The sequence below is a fragment of the Petaurus breviceps genome, unplaced genomic scaffold (assembly GCF_028583685.1).
Source record: "Petaurus breviceps papuanus isolate PSGF00001 unplaced genomic scaffold, PetGlider_PUasm1.0 140, whole genome shotgun sequence".
Taxonomy (NCBI): Eukaryota; Metazoa; Chordata; class Mammalia; order Diprotodontia; family Petauridae; genus Petaurus; species Petaurus breviceps.
The window spans coordinates 49400348-49422758 of NW_027185698.1; the positions used below are offsets into that span (position 1 = coordinate 49400348).

At 43.7% G+C, this 22411-nt stretch overlaps 1 protein-coding gene across 2 annotated transcripts in view; it reads right to left on the reverse strand.

The window, feature by feature from the left end:
- DNAAF9 (dynein axonemal assembly factor 9) overlaps positions 1–22411 on the reverse strand; it is a 168695-nt gene that overhangs the window by 16995 nt on the left and 129289 nt on the right. For both annotated transcript variants that reach the window (XM_069072485.1, XM_069072494.1), the window contains exons 28-30: positions 19268–19393; positions 7035–7072; positions 461–596 (exon numbers count right to left, since the gene is read on the reverse strand). In XM_069072485.1, coding sequence (XP_068928586.1) covers positions 461–596; positions 7035–7072; positions 19268–19393 — 300 coding nt within the window. The remainder of the gene's footprint in view (positions 1–460; positions 597–7034; positions 7073–19267; positions 19394–22411) is intronic.

The following is a 22411-nucleotide window of genomic DNA, read 5'->3' on the forward strand; positions in this document are numbered from 1 at the left end:
ATTATTTGCAAGTTGGAATCAAATTTATAAAATTCTGACTTGACTTGGGCAAATGGCCCTTCTCAAACTGAACCAATGCTATTGCCCCATCTTCCTAAAGCTGATATGGAGGGGCTCCTGCCTTACAGACTTCATCCTCAAAAACAAGGATGCCTCAGAACAGAAAACTATTTGAGCATGTGTTATACTGGTCATTCTCCACTGCCCCTCCCCCCAGACATTCTCTTCTCCTCCCTTTTCCCCCTTAGCTACTGTAAACCCTCAGGGAATTAGAGCTAGTTGACCGTTCCTTAAATGTGAAAATCTGAAATACAGCCAAAAGGAAGTACCATTAAAAAGATTATACCAGAGGGGTGACCATGTATTTTAAGTAGCAGGACACTCCTTTGGGTAGCCATAAGTCCCAGGCTGCCCGGGAGAGCCAGAGGCCCCTAGAGGTTGGGGAGTAATGAGTAATCACCTGGTCACTATCCCATTCTCGGCAAGAATGAAAGCTGCAGCTGGATTTGTTGCTCGGATGAGACTTTGCAGTTGCACAAGGAGGGGATGTCTTTGCTCCATAGTGTGACTGGTGAATACGACATTGCTTACCAAGCCTGTGGAACAAAATCAAGAACATTCAGGCTACAAAAAGAAAGCTCCAATTGCACATTTTTCTCTGCAAGAGGGAAATCCTCAAGCCACAGTTACAGTTGAAGAAATGAATCAGTTGAAGCTTGCACAGAATTTAGGTCCTTGCTTTCTCTCACTTGTTTCCTTCCTCCTACATCTTCAGCATCTCCCTTTCTACTGGTCCCTTCCCCTCTCTTTACAAGCATGAACAAAAAAATGTACATAATATGCTGCTGACACCTCAGGTTACCATCTTATTATTTTTCCTTCCTTCCTTCTCAAACTTTTGCAATACATGGTTTGCAGTGGTTGTCTCTTTCTTACAATCTTTCATCTTCCTCATTCTACTGAGACTGTTCTCTCAAAGACCCTTCATCACCAAACCCAATGGGACTTTTCTTTATCCTCGGTGCCACTGACCTTTCTGAAGGATCTGACACCACAAAACGCCTCTCTCCCTCTTGAAATCCTTAACTACCTAGACACTTATTCTGATTTACATACATTTCAGGCTATTCCCTTTTTTTTTTTTGGTCTCCTTCAATGGCTCTTATTTATTCCAGCTATATAAAATACATCATTTCTGTCCTCAAGGAGTTTACAATTGTAGTATAGAAGACAACACATTTATGTGAAATTATAATGCAAAATAAAGTGTGACATGCACAAGAGAGATAGAAATTAAGCGCTAAGAGAGTTATGAGGAAGAAAAGATAATTTTTTACTCAATGGATAATCCAAGATTTTCATAGATGAAATGGGATATAATCTGGGTTTTTAAAAATGGTCAGGATTTCAGTGGGGAGGGAGGTGAGGGAAAGGTGTGAGTCAAGACATAATACTGAAAAAGCACATTGGATATGGCCTTGGGATAGTGAGCTGTCTACCATTTGGTTGGAGTAAAGGGGGGGGGGGAAGGTAGAAGTGAAAGATAAGGGCTAGAAAGATAAAGTGGTACCAGACTGAGGAGAGAATGCAGGATAAGGACTTTGAACTTTTCTCAAGCAAAAGAGAGTCACTGAAGGTTTCTGAGCTGAGGAGAAATATGGCAAGATAAATGCAAAAGAAAGATCAATCTGTCAGGAGTGTGTGAAGGATGAATTAGAAGGGATTTAATGTAGTAAATGATAATGAAGGTCTAGAACAAAGAGGTGGCAGTGGGTGAATCCAAGGGATACTGCAAAGTTGAACTCAACAGGAACCTGGTACCTCTTCCCCTCAAAATCATGCTGAAAGTGAAGAAAGAAGTTGTGTTCTACACCCTATCCCATCCAACCTGCAAGAAGTCAAGCCAGAAGTGGTGGAAGCCAGAAAGTCATGCTGAGGCCACCAAAGGAGAGGATCTGAATGTGGCTACTATTCAGTCACCCAAGGCACCATGGCTCTGAAGACAGCCCAAATACTTCCAGTAAAGCACCCAGAGGAATAGCAAGCTTGATCTTGCCATAATCAACAAATGCTCCCTTGCCACTGAGTCAGCTATGAGGAAGACTGAAAATGGTTCCTTCATGTATTCCCTGTGGATAGCATGGCCAACAAGTATCAGATTAAGCAGGCTGTAAAGAAGCTATATGACAATGGCGTGGTCAGCACACTAATCTGGCCTGATGAAGAGAAGGCCTATGCCCAACTGACCCCAAAGAGGATTCTTTGGATATGGCCAACATCAGAACGTGGGACAGGTTTAGGGGAATGAGTTTAGTTTCACAAATACTGAGTCTGATCTGATGGTGGGACAACTAGGGGAAAAGTCCTGTAGGCAGCTGGAGATAACATCTGGAGTTCAGAAGAGGGATTTCATGGTTTGAACAATGACAAACTCAGGATGCCCAAGATCTTGCTAGTCTTTCAGAAGGGATGCCTTCTACCTCCACTCTTTCAGCGACCCTTTTGCTCTCCTAACATTCTCTTTCTGAAGCACATAAGGACAGGAGGGGGAGCCTTGGGCTCTCAGTTAGAGGTGAGGCTAGATCAGCAGGCCCCTGGAAGTACCTTCTACCCAGTGATTTCTGTCACATGTTAGCTGGCAAAGCACCTGACAGTAAAGGCAGCTGGCACTATTTCTTTCACCAACAGACCTCATGCTCACATGACTTGCATGCATCTGCAGAATGCTTTAAGGTTTGAGAAGTGTTTTACACATGTTATCTCATTTGATTCTCACAACCATCCCTGAAAGATAGGTGCTAGTATTATCTCCATTTTACAAAGGAGAAAATTGAGGCAACCGAGGTGAAGTGACTTACTCAGGGTCACACAGTTAGTAAGTGTCTAAGGTTGAATTTGAATCAGGTCCTTCTAAGTCCAGATTCAGTGCTCTGTGCACTGTGCCAGTGGCTGCCTCACATCATCTGGGATTGACTCACATAGTACCTGACTTACCCAAATTTTCTCAACATCATCCCCTTAAGCCCCTAATTCCCCCTCTTCGATTCCTCTGCCTCTATTCCTCCAGAACTCAGCATGGCTTTGTATGCAGGTTTCTGGAGAGTCATGGGTATAGTGTGCTTGACTTAAAGCCATTCACAAAAGGAACTGCGCCACAGCAAAGGCCTTCTGCAATCCCACAAAAGCTTCACTGGGTAGAGAAAGAGGTGGAGCAGGCTGTGGGCCAGAGCCCCCATGGCTTGGAGTGCCCACACTGCAGGGGACAGAGAGGGCACTCCTGGAGAAGAAATGAGCCCACAGTGAGTGAGGGCACCAAGGCCAGAATGGTAGTGAGTTGCAATGAAGAAGCCAGAAGTAACTTAGTGGGCTCAACACATTCCTGAGCAGGTGTGAAGATAAGCCTAACACTGAGGGCCAGGAAAGCCCATAAGGGGAGGAGAACCAGGGAATCTCTGGGCTGAAAGGGCTCTCAGAGATTATGCTGCCTGCAGATGTACCCAGGCTCTGTCTGGACACATCTCAGCATGCTCCGTTCAAGGAATCCTCATCTACTTTTGGGTAGCTGCAATGTCAAGGCAGGTCTGTGTATTCCACACAGTGGGGCCACGGAGATCTAGTCTAGTTCGTCCACATCTCTGAAGATGGCTATTCCGTCTTGGCCAGGTCTTCTCTTTTCCAAGCCTGACCTCCCCAGTAGGCCTCACACACTGGTTTCCAGTTCTGTTCCCATCGAGGTCACCTTGCTCAGTGCAACAGTGTTCTTCCTAAAAAATAGTCCATGGAACAGAACATGCTGCTGGGATACAGCCTGACCTGCAAAGACTACAGCAGAATGATGACCTCCCTGGCTTTGGATGTGAAGCCTCTATGAATACAACCTAAGGTGGTGCCAGAGGTGCCCGGAGGACTCAGGCTGAGACCTTTCGCTCATTAAGTGCTGTCTAGACATGCTTTCCTTCTCTTACATTTAAGGAGGTGATTTTTGGAACCCATTTGTAGGAGAAGTGTATAGTTATCCCTATGACATTTTATCTGATTCCATTCAGCCCATTGTTCTAGTCTGCTAAAACCTTTCTAGATTCTAGTTCTATAATTCAGTTTATTAACGATTCCTTTCGGCTCCACATCATCTGGAAATCCAGTAGGCTTCATTGTTATCTATGCCTCCATCTGAATCCCCTACGGACTGGGGAAGAGAAAAGGGAGTGCTTAGGAGCTGAATCTTCTCTGTTGTGGTCTTGGACAAGGGAAGCGGGAGAGACTAAGAGCTGACTAAAGGTGTAGGCCTCACGCATCACTCTGCTTGAAGTGAGAGTAGTGATTATTCCAGCCCCAACAAGGGAGAGGCAGGCATTCTCTCTTGGGGTGGCAGGCAGTGTGTAAATGGGAGGATCTGGGGTGGGGCTGGGAAAGGAGGAAGAGGTGAGGCAGACCAGACCCACAGATTATTAGGAATTAGCTTTTTTAGTAGCTCAGTAGGTCCTTTCAAGACTGATCTAAACACTTTACTTAAAGCTCCTCTGATAGAAGGAGAATCAAGATTCTAGATCCTAGTTGGAACTGAGATCCAAATCTGGTTCCTGGTTTGTATACTGTCTCCCAGGTCAAAGTCCCAGAACTTGGCTCCCTAGATGTTCATCACTGAACATGCAGGCCCAGGCGGATTACCCTGCAGCATTCCTCAGGTCAGCTATGCAAACAACAACTTGCCAAAGGGAAATAACTATGTTTGCTAAGCAGGTCAGGCTTCATAACTCAGGTGTTTGTAGTACAAAGTTATCAAGGTCAGGGTGATGGGTTTTAATCCTATGCTGGCCAGTTACCCTCTTTCTCTGTTCCATGGTACAAATGGCACTATACCCTGACCAGCTGTCTCACCTGACAAGAGCACGGGGTGACTCGGCATACCAGTCAGGCCCATAACTGGAGGCCAAATCAAGCACATGGATCCCACTCATGGTGGGTCATGGGGTCATCTTGATAAAGTCCATCATATTAGACTATTGAGCAAAAAGGAAAGAGCATTGACTCTTTATGTCTAACTTCTTATTCCCTAAAAAAGAGGAATGTTGAGAAAAGACAGGTGCTGACTCAGTGTCCCTTTTAACCATGTTTGGCTTCCTTTTTGATCCTTGCTTGGAATGTGTAATTCACACACTCTTGGGGGAAAGGCTACCTACAGTACATTCCATTTTTAATTTTAAAAGATTATTTAAAAAATTAAGATATCAGTTAGTTCAATCACTAGGAAAGGAATAAGGGGATGAAATGTGTGTGGGTTTGTTGTTTTTTTTTTGGGGGGGGGGAATAGGAGAGAAATGCTTATGTGCCACAAAGGTGTTCCTTCTCTCAGGCTGGCTCCTGAGTTTCCTAAAAAACTGGTGTTTCCTTCCCTTTGAAGGAGGGATCATTTTTCACCCCTTTCATTCCAATACCACATAGATGGACAGAAGCTATCAGTGGTGGCTTTTTGCTATCCACATGGTAGCTCACAGAGTGTTAGACAAATAATGTCACTGGGTTTTTTATTCTCCTTAATTTGCAAGGCTAAGAAGTAAGAGGTGTCCGTCTCCTAAGGCTTTTGTACTTTCTTGGGGAATACAGCCTCCATCCTGTGCTCTCAGATTCTCTCATTGTGGAGAACAGCACACACAGTCTCCAGTGCTTTGCCTACGACAGTCCACATAACTGTGGTTTCACAGCTGCCATGCTGGCAGCAGAAGGCAGGGCTCCTAGGGCAGACCTCCCAGTGGCCAGGTGCCTTGGGGATGGGCTCAGATCTCCCATGTCAGCATCAAAGGTCAAGGTGAATTAGTCTGAAAAGCACCAGTCGTGCCGAGCCAGGCACAGAGCCTTTGATGCACTGGAATGGACAAGGACCGGACGCGGCCCCAGGCTATGCGGGAGGCGGGCAGCCTGAATCACTTGCTCTTGTCCCTTACATAAAAACAGGAAAAGAGGAGGGGGTGGGGGTGGAACGAGGACCAAGAGGACAAGGGCCACCAAGGTCAGCCAGGGCCCTTTACATTGTATGCAAGTGACTCTGGTGATGAACTGTGGCCAGAGTCATTAAAGGCACTAATGAAAAATGGTGGCCTGGAGCTGAGCTCATGCAGCACACTCCAAAGCATAATTTATCCCAACAAATTTAAGCCTTCACCAAACTGCAGATTAACTACTGGGTAAAATCGCACTGATGTCCCCTCCCCCTTCATTGTCCTATGTCCCCCTCCCCCAGTGGAGATGTCCTTCCGGGGCTGACGCAGCATCATGCGATTCGAGGGGAGGGCGCTGAGGAAAATGAGTCTTCTCCCACCACAGGCAGCAGTCACCACAGGCCGGGCTGCTGACCTCGGCCTTCTTCTCTGGGCAGCAGCCGGCCCCTGTTGTTCCCCAAGACAACAGGCTTCAGGGGGCTCCCTGTAGGCCAGCCGGCAGCAGGCTCAGCGGGGTGAGGCACAGCACTGGGAACACAGGGGGACGTTGTTTCCTTTTGATTTCTGCTTGCTGGGCCGATTCAGGAAGCCCAGGCACCATGCACGTCTCTCAACAACAATGGGTAGTTCATCCCTAGCGTGGAGATTTAAAAAACGACTCCTGATCTCCCTCTACCACAGGCAGTCTTGTCCGTATTAAAAAAAACAAATAAATACCACTTCCTGGGGTGCCTAGCTTTGTAGGATGGGCTCGGGGATCATAACCAGATCTTCTGGGTGCTGCCAGACCCAGGGCCATGTAGATCCACATTTCCTGTGCTCATTCTAACTGGGGAGCCAGGGTTGTACTAAGGCTGACTTTAGGCAAGCAGTATCCTCCAAAGGCAAGATCTGAGTAGAGATATGCCCATAAAAGGAGATGAAAACATTCAATGTCACTGCTCTCCTCTGAAAAACTTTGACCATTGCTTACATTTCTGAATATAGGTGGATGGACAGGAAACCCATCTTCAGGAATTCTAGAGCACAGTTACTGCATTTATATTATGTTTGAAAGACACTGTATTCTGTAGGCAGAAAGTCAAGCCTATTGCTTACCTTGTGAACACTGATCAAGAAACTTAGGAAAGAGAAATCTGGAAAGAAAAAAAAAGAGAGAAGCATTAATGCTTAGACTTCCAACGGAAGTTTAAACATTTTTTTAAAAAACAGTTCATGGAAAAAAAAAACAATTCATATTTCTATGATTCAGTGTTATAAATCAGAACTCTCCCCAAAGACCTGAACAACACTAATAGACAATATCACTTAACCACTGGCATTCAACCAATAAACCACACCCAAAAAGAGAGAGGTTACAGGTAGTTTGGAAGAAAGCTAGAACTTTTCAGAAAACTTCTTCAGCTAAAGGCCCAGGAGCCAGGGAGCTAGGGATAGCAAAGGGAATGAAAATAGGGGACCATCCATCCTATGCAATGAAGAATACTGCCTCAGAACTTTCTTCCCTTGGGTCTGGGAGACTGATTTGCTTGTTTCACAATGAAGGAAGTCCTTCTGCTATGGAGAATACAATGAAGAATACAATGAAGGATTCCGGAGTAGTAAGTGCAGAAGTTATGTGTACTCTGTGTCCTCCTAGCAACCTCATGACTACAGTCTCAGGCCTTCCAAATGACTAGCTTCTAAGAGGTGATTGTAGGGGGAACATTTCGGAGCTAGGTCCACTATACTGACAGATTTCATTCCAGTGGGAACTTCAAAAGGAAATGAGAATAGTTATCCTGTCTCTCTCTGCTAAAGACAAGCTATTCCGGGTTTCCAGTTCTAACTCTTCCCTTCAGATTCACGATAGGTGTGCTTTTTTGCAAGAACCGGGGCTTTCCTTTAACATAATCCTGAAAAACTACAAGAGCCAAACAGGGAAGACATCTTGAGGGTAGCCTTCCTTTTTCAAACTTCTCACTGCACTTTGCCAGAATCTCTCTTTTGTATTGAACAGAATCTGAATCTTACAGTCAGAAGGGACTTCAGGAAAGGAAATGCTTCCACAATGCTGACACTGATCTCATCTCCACTGTATATAGTAATGTAATCATGGCTTTCCCTCATGTTAGATTATAGCCCCTTTGAGAGCAGGGGTCTGTTTTTAACCCCCAGGGGCTTAAAAAATGTTTGCTGAATGACTAGTACAAGAGCTAAACTGGGGGAGCCTTTCCTAGGCAAAGCTGCTTACATAGCATTTGTTGAAGAAGAATTGAAGTAACACCTTCTATAGGGGTAGTGTTGGGCTGCATACAACTGAGGGTTCCCTGGGTGGGGGAGCAGTCTCCACGGACTGAACAGGAGCTCAGGGTCTCCAGGCCCTGGACCCAGCAGCCATAGCAGAAGGACTTCCTTCATTGTGAAACAAGCAAATCAGTCTCCCAGACCCAAGGGAAGAAAGTTCTGAGGCAGATACTTTTAGAAAGCACCAAAACTGGTCTTTTCCACATGAGTTGGGGACAGACCTTGGGGCAAAATGTTCCCTCCAGTTGTTAGAGCTGGAGCCAGTGGGCCAAGTTTATCTGCCAAAGCTCCTCATCTACCAATATCGGAGCAAAGCAGATGAAAGACGCCTATTAGGTCATCTAATCCCCTCCCCTGGGGCACTGTTAGTATTTCCTCATTCTCCCAGGCTTCCCGTGTTTTCTCCCATTTATCTCAGATGACCAGGTTTCCAAGCCTCTTACAAGAGGTGTCACTGTGAAGGGAAAAGTGCTTGGGTTCATCATGTTACCTCCTAGCTTTCTGTGCCAGATCTGGCACAGGCAACAGCCTTCTCCCTCCTCCCCTCTCAAATGCTTCTTCAGGACAAGTATTTCCCCATCACCCTCACTACGGAGCTGATGTTCTCTGCCATATTTTTTCCTAAATCAATCCTTTATCAAACACATCTCCTCCTGAGGAGGAGAGGGCTCAGAAGTGATGGGGGTGAGGTTTCCCCCACCTGGAGTCTGGGGGCCATGATGCTTTTTGATGAGGATTGCCTCAATAGCTCAATAAGATCATTAGTTTTACAAGACCACACCCTGCTGATTCTACTGACAAGATCCATTCTGTCTCAAATGTTCCATATTCCCTAGGTGGAAATCAGGTGGATCCTCAGGTGGAAAATGAATAGCTGTTCTAATGGCTTCCCTAGCACTAGGGGCATGCCTCTTTTATGGCCCTACATAGGTCCCCTATGGTACTTGACTATAATGAGATCCCTTAATAGACTATAAGCTCCCTGAGGGCAGAGAGGGGGGTAACCTCTGTATTTTCCTCTGGTATCTGTCCCCTCCCCTAATTCCTAGTACAGTGCCCTGCACATAGGAGATGCTCAGTAAATATTTGCTGAGTTTGAAATATTTGTATTAGGGCTTTCCAAAGGTGAACACAGACCACTGACTGATTATACATTTGTTATTTAGTATATTATATTTTTCACACTGAATTTCACTGTATTTCCAGCACATACACAGAACCTGACTGTGGTTTCTGAATTGTTTCTCCATCAAACCATTTTCATTCTCTCTCTCCTCACCAACTTATGATCATGCCATCTCCTCCTCTGTCCAAATGGCTAGCAGAAGCAATAAAGATGGCGGATGCCTGGAGATGAGGCACTTTGGGAATCCAGAATGACACGGCCCTTTCTACCATCCTTCAGCATTTAGAGAAGCTTCTTTCTTCTCTAGGTTGTCCTCAAACATCAGATTAGTAGATCTGTTTGCTTTTCATAATCTGGTTCTTTATCAAATGAGTCCCTAGAGAAATAGCTCAGTGTCTGTCTTGGGGCCTATGCCATGATTAGTGTGGACCATGGAGGAGACCATCTTACAAGAGCCCAGGCTGAGACATATCCTAGAACTTACATGTGTGAAAGAGTCCTGGATTCTCAAAGCGGGTAAACACTAATTCCAATGATGCTGCCATTACTCAAAACATTTTTGAAATTCCTATCAGGAGACAGTCCAGGAAAGCAAAACTATTTCACGCTCCGATCCCAATGTATTTCCAGAATCTGTGATTTTGTTGATGTGGGTTCTCTTTCCTCCAATGCAGATCAAAACATGATAGCCACAAGATATGGCTGAAGGTACTGTGGTTTTTTTCCCCTCTGAATTTAACTTTGTTGGACGTTTGATAGGAGATAATAGTCTATTTCTGAGCTTATTTTTAGAGCTCCTACCAAGCCTTTCTAGCTCAGAAGAGTCTGCAAGAAACTTAGACTCCCCTAGCACAGCTTAAGTGAACTGAAGACCACCTTTATGCCATGATAAGGTGTCACAGGACGAGATTCAAGCAGAAAACTCTGTTATGTTTGTTAAGACAGCCCTGCCTCATCTTGAATTTAGCTTTGACCCAGTAAGATGAGAGCAATATAAAGCACATGTCCCAGTGTCCCATGAACAGTTCCCAGGACTTGATCTTGTGACAATCAGTTTCAATTTGTTCCATTTGAAGAACGCTTTGTTTGGTAGGTAACCCTTTCCCTAAGCCATTCTACCCAGACAGAGAAAGCCCAGGTTTTAAATCTCTGGTGGGGGAACATTTAATCCAAATGCTGTCTTTGGGGTAGTAAGCTGTGGTGCGTGGGCTTAGAGACGCACACACTGGCCTGCACTGCAATATTCGGTTTCATATGCAGCCAACATTCCTGATCCAAAGGAGGGAAGGGCTGTGGATGACAGCTCTGATCCTTCAGGAGATCCTGGATTTCACGGGGGTGGGCGCCATCCCTCTAGGCTCTCAGACAGCTGCCACAGCCAGGAAATCCCTCCCTTTGGGGACAGCCTTCCGATGATAAGCCCCTTCACAGTTAGCCAGACTGATCCTCAGGTGACATCCCCATCCTCATGACAACAACAGTATTTATTTAGCACTTTACAAATATCATCTCATTTGATTCTCACAACAACCCTGGGAGGTAGATGCTATTATCCCCATTTTATAGATGATGAAATGGAGGCAGAAAGATGTTAAGGGACTCGCCCAGGGTCATATAGCTAATAAGTATCTGAGGCTGCATTCGAATTCAGTTCTTTTGGACTCTAGGCTGAGTGCTCTATCCACTGTGCCAACTAGCTGTCTTCAGTAGCATGGTCTATACCTGAAGTCCTTCAAATGTGGCAGAATCTGCCAGAGTTTGGGTTCTGTTGGCACAGCCTTGGAGAATCCAGTTACCACCACATGGGTTTATATAGCACTTAATAGCTGTTAAAAATATTTTAGTGATGCTTTTCCCACTGACTCCTTTCCACCAAGAGAACCTTCCCTCACAACAAATATAGTCAACCCTGCCTCACCCCCCCGCCAAAACTGATTGGTCTTGTCTGATACCATCTGCCCCATTCCTCTCCCATCATCAGTCCACTTCCCCTCTGCTGAGAGACAAAAGATGAACTTCTCTCTAGGTCTTCTGAAGTTATGACTAAGCACTGCACTGCTTAGAGTTCTGAAATCTCTCAGTTAAATCTTCCTTTATGTTACTGTGGTCCTCATGGCAACTGGTGGCCTAGTTTTGCTTACTTTGTTCTAAATCTGTTTCTACAAGTCTTCTCAAGTTTATCATTTCTTATGGCATAATAGGGGCAGTTAGGTGGTGCAGTGGATGGAGTGGAAGAGCCTGAAATCAAGAAGACTCACCGTCCTGCGTTCAAATCTGGGCTCAGACACTTGCTAGCTGTGTCACCCTGGGTAAGTCACTTAACCCTATTTGCACCAGTCTCCTCATTTCTAAAATGAGCTGGAGAAGGAAATGGCAAACCACTCTAGTATCTTTGCCAAGAAAACCCCAAATGGGATCATGAAGAGTCAGATACAACTGAAAATGACTGAATAACAAAAATGGCACAGTAATATTCCAGTATATTCATACACTATCTTTTATTCAGTCATTCACCAGTGGACAGGTATTCGTTTTGTTTTTAGTTCTTTGCTACTACAAAAAGAGCTGCTATCAATATTTTTTGGAGGTATAAGATCTTTCTCATTGTTTTTGGCCTCCTTGGGGGATCTATCATTGGGTCAAACATTATATGTAAAAGGCTAGTGACAAAAAATTTCTTTTTTGGTCTTTATTAATTTGTTTACTTTTAGCTTACAAGACTCAGTTCCACATTCCCTTGAGTTTCAAATTTTCTTCCCCTCCCCCCCATGGCAGCATGCAATCAAGTATAGGATCTGCACATACTTTCACATTAAATATTACTCAGGTTGTAAAGAAGGATTGTAACCAATGGGATGAACAATGGGAAAGAGGAAGCAAAACCAAGCAAGGAAAAGAAAAGAGAACAGGTGGTTTGTTTCAGTCTGCATTCAAACTCTGTTCTCTCTAGTAATTTCTCTGAATGAAAGGCTAGTGACTTTTTTTTTTCTTAAAGCAATCGGGGCTAAGTAACTTGCTCAAGGTTCCACAGCCAGTTATTTCTGGGTGTGGTGCTGAGTATCTGAGCCCGGATTTGATCCCCAGGTCATCCCAACACTGGAGCCGGTGCTCTTACTTGCTGAGCCACCTGGCTGCCCCTAAGCAGTTGGGGTTAAGTAACTTGCTTGAGGTTACACGGCCAGGTGTTTCTGGGTGGGTGCTAAGTGTCTGAGCCCGGATTCGATCCACATGTCATCCCGACACTGGGGCCGGTGCTCTTATTCGCTGTGCTACCTGGCCTCCCCCAAGGCTAGTGACTTTTAAGAAACTATATTTCAGAATCATTTTCCAGAACGATTAGACCAGTTCACAGTACAGCCAACAGCGTATCAGTGCATAGATTTTCTCACAGTCCCTTTATTAATGTTATTTTTAAGAACATTTTTCCAGCAATTATCTGTTACTATCTTCAACATCCCTATTTTATAGATGGGGGAAAAACCCCAATACCAAGTATGTCCTTTTACCCCAAACATTATCAGATAACATTAATACTCTTCTCTGAAGTGAACTCTGTAATAAAGAATGATAAATATTGGCTTTTCAACATATATCACAGCTAAGCTGGTTATAAGTTTGCCTGGAGAGCTGACAGAGTCTCTCATTCTGGAAAGCTGAGGACAGCTAGAGACTTTTGTGATGTGGGACAAGTCTGTTTCCCTCTCCGTGCTTGGTCTGTTTCCCCTTCTGTACAACAAAACAAGAGAGCTCTACATGTCCCACAATTTGGTCAAGGAGATCATGTCTATTCTCACAGCTTCCTTCACTCCATCCTCAACATTATCAGCAAACACTATTGAGAACCAATTTAATGTTTTACTTGTTAGGGATACAAAGAGATTATGCACACACAGTGTCCCTTTCTTCTAGCAGCTTATGATGTCTAGTTGGGGAAGACAGAACATACAATATGTAAAGACAGAATCAGCTAAGTGCCAGACCAATAGTAGAAGTAAGATATGTTATGGATGTTCAAGTGGTCCAAAAAGTCTTGAGTGGGGAGATGGGATTTGAGCTGGGCCTTGAAGTTTCAGTTCTTCTTCTAAAGTACAGCTAATTCCTGAGATTCCTGTCTTACTGGGTTACTGTGGGGATCAAATGAGATAATGTATAAAAAGTGCTTTATGAACTCCAAAACATTATTTAGATGCTAGCTTTTATTTTTATTACTGAAAGACAGAATTTGAATAGGTGGGGAGGAGGGATGAAAGTTAAAGGCAGAGAATCAGGTACATACGGCTTGGTCAAGGTGTAGACCACCTTGGCTGGGGCACTCAGAGGTCAGATGGTGGCAGGTCTGAAAGGTCATGCTGGGGAACCTAGACTTTATCCTGTAGGCAGAAGGGAAACACTGAAGGTGTCTGTGCAGAGGAGTGACAAGAGCCAATCCATATTTTAGAAAGTTCAATGTGGTCAGATTTAAAAAGTATAACAACAGAGGCAGGACTCAAGACAGGAAGAGTGGTTAGGAAACCACTGCTATAGTCAGGCAAGAGGTGCTGAGGGTTCCAGCTAGGGTAACCACACTAAGAGTGCAAGGGGGAAAGATGAAGGAAGGCGCTTTACGAAGGCAGAGCTGAAAGATTAGATTAGATGGCTAACAAGAGGTGGGAGAACAGACAAAGAAGCTAATGTGGTCAAGATCTGATCTGAAGTCTGAGTGACTTGGAGAATGACAGTGTCTGAGAAATAGGGAAGGGGATGGGGGAGGAGAGCTGGTTTTAGGTCAGACATGTTGAGTCTGAACAGATGGCTGAACATGCAGTGGTTGTCATCCACCAGGCAGTGAGATGTGAAAAATTCAGGAGACATGGCACCGCTTGAAATGCCAAGCCAGAGTTATTGGCATAGAGGTCATGGTAGATGAGATCCCTGAGACATGAGCAAAGCAAATAGTAAAAAGAAGCAGAGTGGGCTCTTGGGCTGCGTGCAGGTTTGGGGAATGAGAAATAGGAGGAGACCTAATGGAAGAACCAGGGTAGGGCACTGTTCTGGAAGACAAAGGGAGGGCTTCAAGAAAGGAGGAGAGGAAGACAGAAGCGCCCTCTGACAGCAGGTGTCTGGACACAGAGTCACTCAATTAAGCTCTTCACTCTATCATTTCCCATACATTTCCTCCGAAATGGAACTCTTTCCCCCTCTGAGCACCAAGAACTTCTGTGAGTAGCTGTGAGTATTTCTCAATAGCTGAAGAGACAATACATTTCCAGAGGCAATGTGCAGACCTTTGCCCTCAGCAGGCTCTGTCCAGGCCGGCCAGCCAGGGGCTTCCCTTCGCTTCTGCCATGGCATCCTAGCTCCAGAGAAGGAAGAACTCACCAAGCCAGCCCTGTGTCCGCAGGGATGTCCTGGTCCCACCCACTGGGTAAACGAGTTCTCCTCTTCCTCTCTCACTGCCTCTGCAACACAGACATGTTTCTTGATAGTCACTATAAGTACAGAGGGCTAGAGGCAGCCAGGCAGCTTGGAGGCAGAGAAATCAGAGTTCAAATCCAGCCTAGGGCACTCACCAGATGTGTGACCCTGGGCAGGTCACTTAGCATCCCTCAGCTACTATTATCCCCTAAAATGGGGATAACAGCAGCATCTTCCTTCCAAGATTGTAGTGAGAATAAAAGGAGGTACTATTTGTAAAGTGCTTTGCAAACCTATAAGTGTTGCTAGCTATTACTTGGGACTCTCAAACCCTGCACCGAAGAGCTCTATGGCAGCTTGGGGACAGGGCTTTTCTTCACAGTCCAGTCTCATGGCACATGCAATTCCTGGGGTCTGCTGGGCTTATTGTTGTCCATGGTGCTTAGTATAGGAGGAACATCTCCTCCCCCCACGGAAAGGCCAGGAACTGTTCTATTCACTACTCAGCAAACCACCTCCAGCACAAATTAGCAGGCATGGATCTGACAAACATGCTCAGGACCTGCTGGGAGGCTTGGCACAAATGCCTTGTACATCTCTCCCTACTGAAATCCTCTCTTCCCTCAGGGGCCACTAACTCTGAGCATCCTTTCAGCTAGAAATGGCCCCTCCCCTCTCAAATCTTTCCATTTCCCTATTTGGTCTCTTCTATTTAGACATTATACCTTACTTTGTACTACACATGTCTTAATCTGTTACTAAACTGTAAGATCCTCGAAGGAAGGAACTTGATCATTTTCAGATGACGGAGCTAAGAGAAATCAGGGCATGGGCCCTGGCCCCTCCAATCCATCCGGCTGCTACAGTGATTTTCCTAAAGTGTACACAGGACCATTTCATACCCTATACACTGCTTTTCAATAAATCCTCTTGGGTCAAACAGAAACTCCTCTATTGGACATTTAAAGCTTTTACCTGGCCCCAGCCTACTTTCTAATCCATTTTCTCATTATTCCTTTCCAAGAACTTCCTAAGTCTGGTCATCCTGGCTTCCTTGCTGGTCCTCAAGCATGATGTTCCATCTCCTATTTCCGTACCATTGTCCTGGCTGTTCTCCAGGCCTGGAAGGCCTCCCCTCCTCCACATCAGCCTCTTAGTTTCTCTGGCCTCTTCTGAGATACACTTCAAATAGAACGTGGACTCTTTGGGGACTGGGAATGTTTGTTTGCCTTCATATCCCTAACATTTAACATAACACTTGGCATACAGTAAACAGTAAATAAATGTTTGTTGATGACTGTCTGAGGACATAAAAAAAAAAGACCTCATTAAGCTAGAATGAGTTCCCAGCCCAGTGAGCCATTTAGCTGCCATATCTACATTTATATGTGTGTATGTATACATATATGAAAACATAATAGAATGCATAATATATAACCTAACATAACATAATAATATATACCCAACATAGTTATTAGGTTATAGTCTAATACTAAGAAAGAATTTTACAGGAAAAGCATCAAATGATGCATGACCAGAAAAGAAGGCAGGTCAGTTGTATAGTGACAAATGTCGGATAAGGACAAATCAAATAAGGTACATTTGTTCCCCCACCTTCACCCATCAGAATGTAAATTCATTGAGAGCAGGGATCATTTCAGTTTGTGTATTTCTATCGCTAGTGTCTAGTATACAACAGACTCATTGATGGCTTGAATATCCAAAAAGATTTTGATAAGCTAAAATGGTGGGGCAAATCTAATAGGATATATTTAGTAATCAATTAATCCAATCAACAAGCATTTATTAAGCATTTTATGCTCTGTGAAAAGTATTATACTAATGATTGAGGACACAGAGACAAAAGTATCTCAAGGAGCTAACATTCAGACCGGGCAAACAACATGTATACATGTATCTATTTGTATATGTATGTAGACATGTGTACAAATACATATGTATGTAATGTACATCATATGTAACACACATACACAATACACACCATATATACATATATGTGTGTGTGTGTATATAAATGAACCATGGGCTCAACATGCAATGACAGAAAGACCTGGAAGCCAAGAGCCCCATCAGGTGGCACCATCGAGGTCTACTGCCTGATGCCAGGAAGATGATCATCCTGTTGCATCTGCCCTACTCAGAACATATCTGAAGCAAGTAGGGTGTTCTGTTTTAGATGTGCCATTTTTTTTTTAAACAATTGGGGTTAAGTAACTTGCTCAAGGTTACATGGCCAGGTGTTTCTGGGTGGATGCTAAGTGTCTGAGCCTGGATTCAATCCCAGGTCATCCCGACACTGGACCCGGTGCTCTTACTTGCTGTGCCACCTGGCCGCCCCTAGATGTGCCATTTTAGAAAGGGATCTTGACAAGTTGGAAATTTTCATGACAAGAAGGTAGGGCTTGAGCTGCTTGACCCCAAGGGACCGAACTAGGAGTACCAGGTAGATGTTATAGAGAGGCAGATTTTGACTCCCTATAAAGAATAGCTTTCTAACAAGTAAACTGAGCTGCCTTGTGAGTGGTAAGATGTCTGTCCCTGCAGGTCTCCAAGCAGAGGCCACATGAATATCTGTTGGGGATATAATATAGGGGATCATTTGGAAGGAAGCGCTTGGACTCAATGAGCTCTGAAATCCTTCCCAACTCTAACATTTCAGGACTCTTTTTTCATCTCTAAAACAGCATTCCTAGCACAAGGCATAGCACACAGAAGGAACTGGACAAATGGTGACTTGGACTGATGCTAGAACAAGAGCCTAAGGAACCAGAAAGCTCCTTGAGACCAAAAGCCAGCAATCTTACTATAGCTTACTATCTTACAATGCAATTCAATTTTTTTTCCTTTGGTGCACAAAAATCACAGGAAGTACATTCTTAGATACAATGCTTAAATGGACTTTGGGGTAGAGATAAATGAGGGCTCAGAAAAGGTCAAGAAGGGCTTGGTGGATAGCTGAGGCTAGGCCTTGAAAGAAGTTGGACTGGCAGAGAAGAGGGAAGGGCATTTCCTGGAGGGGGAATAATATGAACAAAAGTGTAGAGGCAGGAATGTTCAAATTAGAGAACCCTTTGTCAAGACAAGAGGGTTTGGCTGGATTTTGTAGAGCCTGGAAAGTGTGACAATGAAAGTTCCTAAGCAGTGCGTGACACAATTAAAGGAGTATTTAAGGAATCTTAACCTTAGGGCCAAGGTGGGACAAAATTCCTTATCTAGTTCTATAAAGCTTTGGGAAAAATTTGTATAGTAGAGCAAAACAGAAAAAAGACAAGAAGAGCAAAATATACAGGATATTTGAGGAAGATTTATATCTCAGGCTGAAGAGCAGAAAAAATAGAGATACAGAGACATGATACTTAGGACTTCTGGCCCAGTTGGTAAGAGTGGAATCTATGCTATCAATGTAGTTTAATAGTTTGTTGTTTTTTTTTTTTTATCTTTCAAATGTGAGATTTACTGATTCTGTGGCTTGGTCCTGAGTTTTAGCTGGAATCAAGATCAACAATCTTCTTTATTCACTCCCCATAATGGTCCCAGTGGCATTTACTTCCAGTAAGTAAGATCCCTAACAATTTCAATGTCTAAAACCTTTCTCCAAGTCATGTTGTCATTGCCCCCAGTTACATCTACCCCTAGGATTAGAGAGTTATTGTTGAAAGGGATCTCCAAGCCCTTCCGACTCCAAATCCGGGGCTCTTCCCACCAGATCAGAAAGCAAAGATTTCTAAAAGCAGGAGGGTCCATCCCCACATGTCCAAGTATGTCTAGGCTCTCAAAGAGAGCCCTCGGGCAAGCCTAATGCTGAGGAAACCTCACTTGTGTGACCTGTCCTCTCTCAACTTGACCAAGGTAGTCTGCATACCAGACTGTTTTCTAGGTAGGATTATGTGTACAAAAGACAAAGAAGAGGAAGCTAATGGAACCACGCTTCCTAAGAAAATACATTTCATGCCCCACTTGCCTTATGAAATTGCTTTTCCGTGGCCACAGAAACATGACCAGAATACTTAAAGAATTTTTATCTGCAAGACAGATCAGACTTACTCTGTGTATAGCTCTAAAAAACAAAACTAAAACCAGGGAGCAAAAACCACACACACAAAAAACCCCCCCACAAAAACCACAGTATTCTCCAGAACTCCCAACAATGAGAGCTATCCAACAATGGAATGGAACCATCTGTCCCTGGAAACATTCAGACTCATTGGGGATATGTCAAGGGGTATTCCTGGACAAAGCAGAAGACTGGACTAAATGACTTTAGAGATCTCTTCTGGTTCTAAAGTTCAGGGATTCTTTTGTTGCCTGCAGAAGAACTTTTGAGGTCCTGGCAATAATCAACACATTAAGGAGAATATACTTAGCACCTGCCATATAGTAAGGAAAAATCATGAACTCCCTCCAAGAAGCAAAATTAAACAAGTCTGATTTTAGAAGATGCTTCCTTCTGAAAAGAACAACTCCCTCCCGCCCAACTCCTTAAGTCCTGGGGGCTAAGGACTACCTGTGCTCCATGTAGCAGCTCAGGGGCTCCACGCATGTAGTGATTGTGCCAATTTCAAAAGCAGACTTCACATCTGAGTCAGGGTGAGTCTGAAGTGCCTGGACAACATCAATAACATCTGTGTAGCTGTAAGAGACAGGAGAAATGGGTCACCAATGGTAAAATTTCTAAACCTCGATGTACAGAGAATGCATGAGAAACAATATTAACTAGAGATCTTTATTGTTTAAATTTTTTAAATTCTGAACTTAATAAGTGGCAAAGATGAACATTCCATAAACAAAGTAAAATAGAAAAAAACAGGATTGTATAAGAAACCACGAATCTCTTATCACACACAATTTGCTTTTCCTTTTAAATATATAATAAATTAAATGTATAGCTTTCAAAACTGTCCTATTTATCTGCATTTCCTTTTGGCCCTTCTGTTCTTTTCAGTGCATTTAAAAATAATGCTCTAATGGTTCTCTTTTCTTTCTTTCCCTTTGATAGCTATAGCTCACCCCTTCTACCCTCCAATTTATCACACACATTGGAAAGAAAACCCTTGTAATAAATATGCACAGTCAAACAAAACAAATTCTTACATTGTCTGTAACAAATAGACCTCCTTAACATAAGGAGAGAAGTTATACAAGTGTCATTAGGATGCAGCATATTACTGAAATACTGGAAAAATACTTTGTTAAAATAATAAGAGATTAGAAAATACACACATAATAAAAAGGAACCTCTGAAAGAAGTTATTATGACATCTTAGAATTAACAATAAGGAGAGAAATTTTAGACAGATCTACAGCTCACCTAGACTTTAGGAAAACAGACTTCAAAAAATCCAGAGAAAATATAAGTAGGATCCCATGGTCTAAGACTCTGAAAACAAAATCAGGTTTAGTGGATTGGGAGACTCTCCAGAATATCTTGCCCCCCAAAACAAAATTATTTTAATAAGGAGGAAAAAGGGGAACTAAGAAGATTTTGGATATACCAGGAGCCCATCAATCAAACACAAGTATGAAAAGGATCGGTACAAGAGATTTAGGTGAGGGTAGTAACCAAAGAGGAAAACAGTCAGGCTGCCCAGTGCCAGGAAGCATTGGCCTGAGAAGAGGGAAGCCATCTGTGCTTCTGACAGAGATCCCTGTCTTGAGCATCCCACCAGTGACTGTGCAGCTTTTGTCTGAAGACTTATGACAGAAGAGAACCTCCTTTTCCCAAAGGCAGCCTATTCTACTTTGGGCCAGCTCTCACTTTTAGCATGTTTTTCTAACTTCAAAGCATATAGCCACCTCTTTGCAGCTTCCATCCATCACTCCTTTGGGGCTAAGAAAAAGTCTAATCTTTCAAATACTTGAAGGCACCTTCTACATTCCATGTTTCCTTTAAGTCTTCTATTTTTTTTTTTTTTTGCCTTTTTGTAGGGCAATTGGGGTTAAGTAACTTGCCCAAGATTACATGGCTAGTATTTTTATGTGGGTGTTAAGTGTCTCAGGCCGGAACCGAACTCGGATCCTCCCAACTCCAGGGCCAGCGTTTTACTCACCGCGCCACCTAGCCACCCCCAAGTCTTCTATTTTCTAGGCTACAAAAAGCCTTTGCCAATTCCCCTTAATGCCAACACCTTTCCTCTGTTTATTATCTCCAGTTTATCCTGTACAGACCTTGTCTATACATAGCTGTATATAGCAGCTGTCTTCCCCCCTTAGACTAAGAGCTCCTTGAGAGAAGAGGCTGTCTTTTTACCTTTATTTGTATCCCTAGCACTTAACACAGTAACTGCACATAGTAGGCACTTAATAAAAGTTTGCTGATTGGTCTTAAGGTTCTATAGACCTGTAAGTACTTGTCTGTTCCAGTCCTCTGACTAAAGGCAAATGAATCCCACTGCTAGAATCACAGAAGGCTACATAAATGAGTCACTGAAGAATTTAATCCCACTTCCCACACTGCCAGACCTCACCTCTAACTTGATCCAGAAAATAGAGGCATCCATAATGACATGCTTCTTTACTAATCCAGACTTCAAAAGCCAGACTTCAAAACTTCTTGGCACCACATTATGTTCTTTCCTCCTTTGTTTCACTATCAGATGAGGATCCAATCCTTTTCTTTGTCAGGGCCAACCTTTCCATTTGTCCCCTTGGTCCAAGCCCACTAGAAGATTGCACCTACTATCATCCTCATCTCCTCCTTAATGGCAATATCCAATGGTCTTTGTTCAGCTCTTCTCCTTCTTTGTCTCTACAGCATTTGATCTTGATGATCAGGCCTTCTTCCTTTTGTGAGCTCTCTCCTTCTCCCCTGATTTTTGTCATGCTCTTACTTCCTCACACCCGTCCACCTAGCTCTCTCCTCTGTCACCTTTGCTAAATCACCATCCATGTCCCATACCTTAACAGTGAGTATCGCCCTGCTTGTCCATCCTGAGCCTTCTTCCCTGTCTTCTGGTGAAGTCGTCAACCATGTTCAATGATCATTTCTATGCAGACAACTTCTAGATCCATATACCTAGCACTGATCCCTCCCTAGGGTTCCAGTACCTTATTCACCTATTTCTTGCTGCACAGGGAGGGAACTGGATGTCCCCTTTAAGCATCTCAAATTTACTAGGCCCAAGATTTAAATCTTTCTCTTCCCTACAAACCCTCCTTCCTCCACACTTCTCTTTTTCTGTTGATAGTATCACCTTATTCCCAACTGTCCAGGATTATAACCTTGAAGACATCTTTGACTCTTCCCTGTTCCAAATTCACCCATATCTAAACAGTTACCAAGCCTGGTCAGTTATACCTTCATCCCATATCTCACATTCTTCTCTACACACAAAGCCATCACACTATTGCAGGCCCACAACACCTCCCACCTGGACTACTATAACAACGTGCTTTCAATCTCTCCCCTTTCCAATCCATCTTTTCCCACAGCTAGCAAATAAAATTCCTAAAGCTCAAGCCTAATCATTTCATTTAAAAATGTAAATTCAGCTTGGCATCTGAAGCCCTTTACAATCTCACTTCCTTTGCCACCACCTTTCCAATCCAACTTCACAGAATACTCTTTTTTACTTAATGTACATCCTAGACAAACTGGCCCCTCACTACTCCCAAACTTGGCATCGCAGATTTCCAGCTTTGTAGGGGCTGC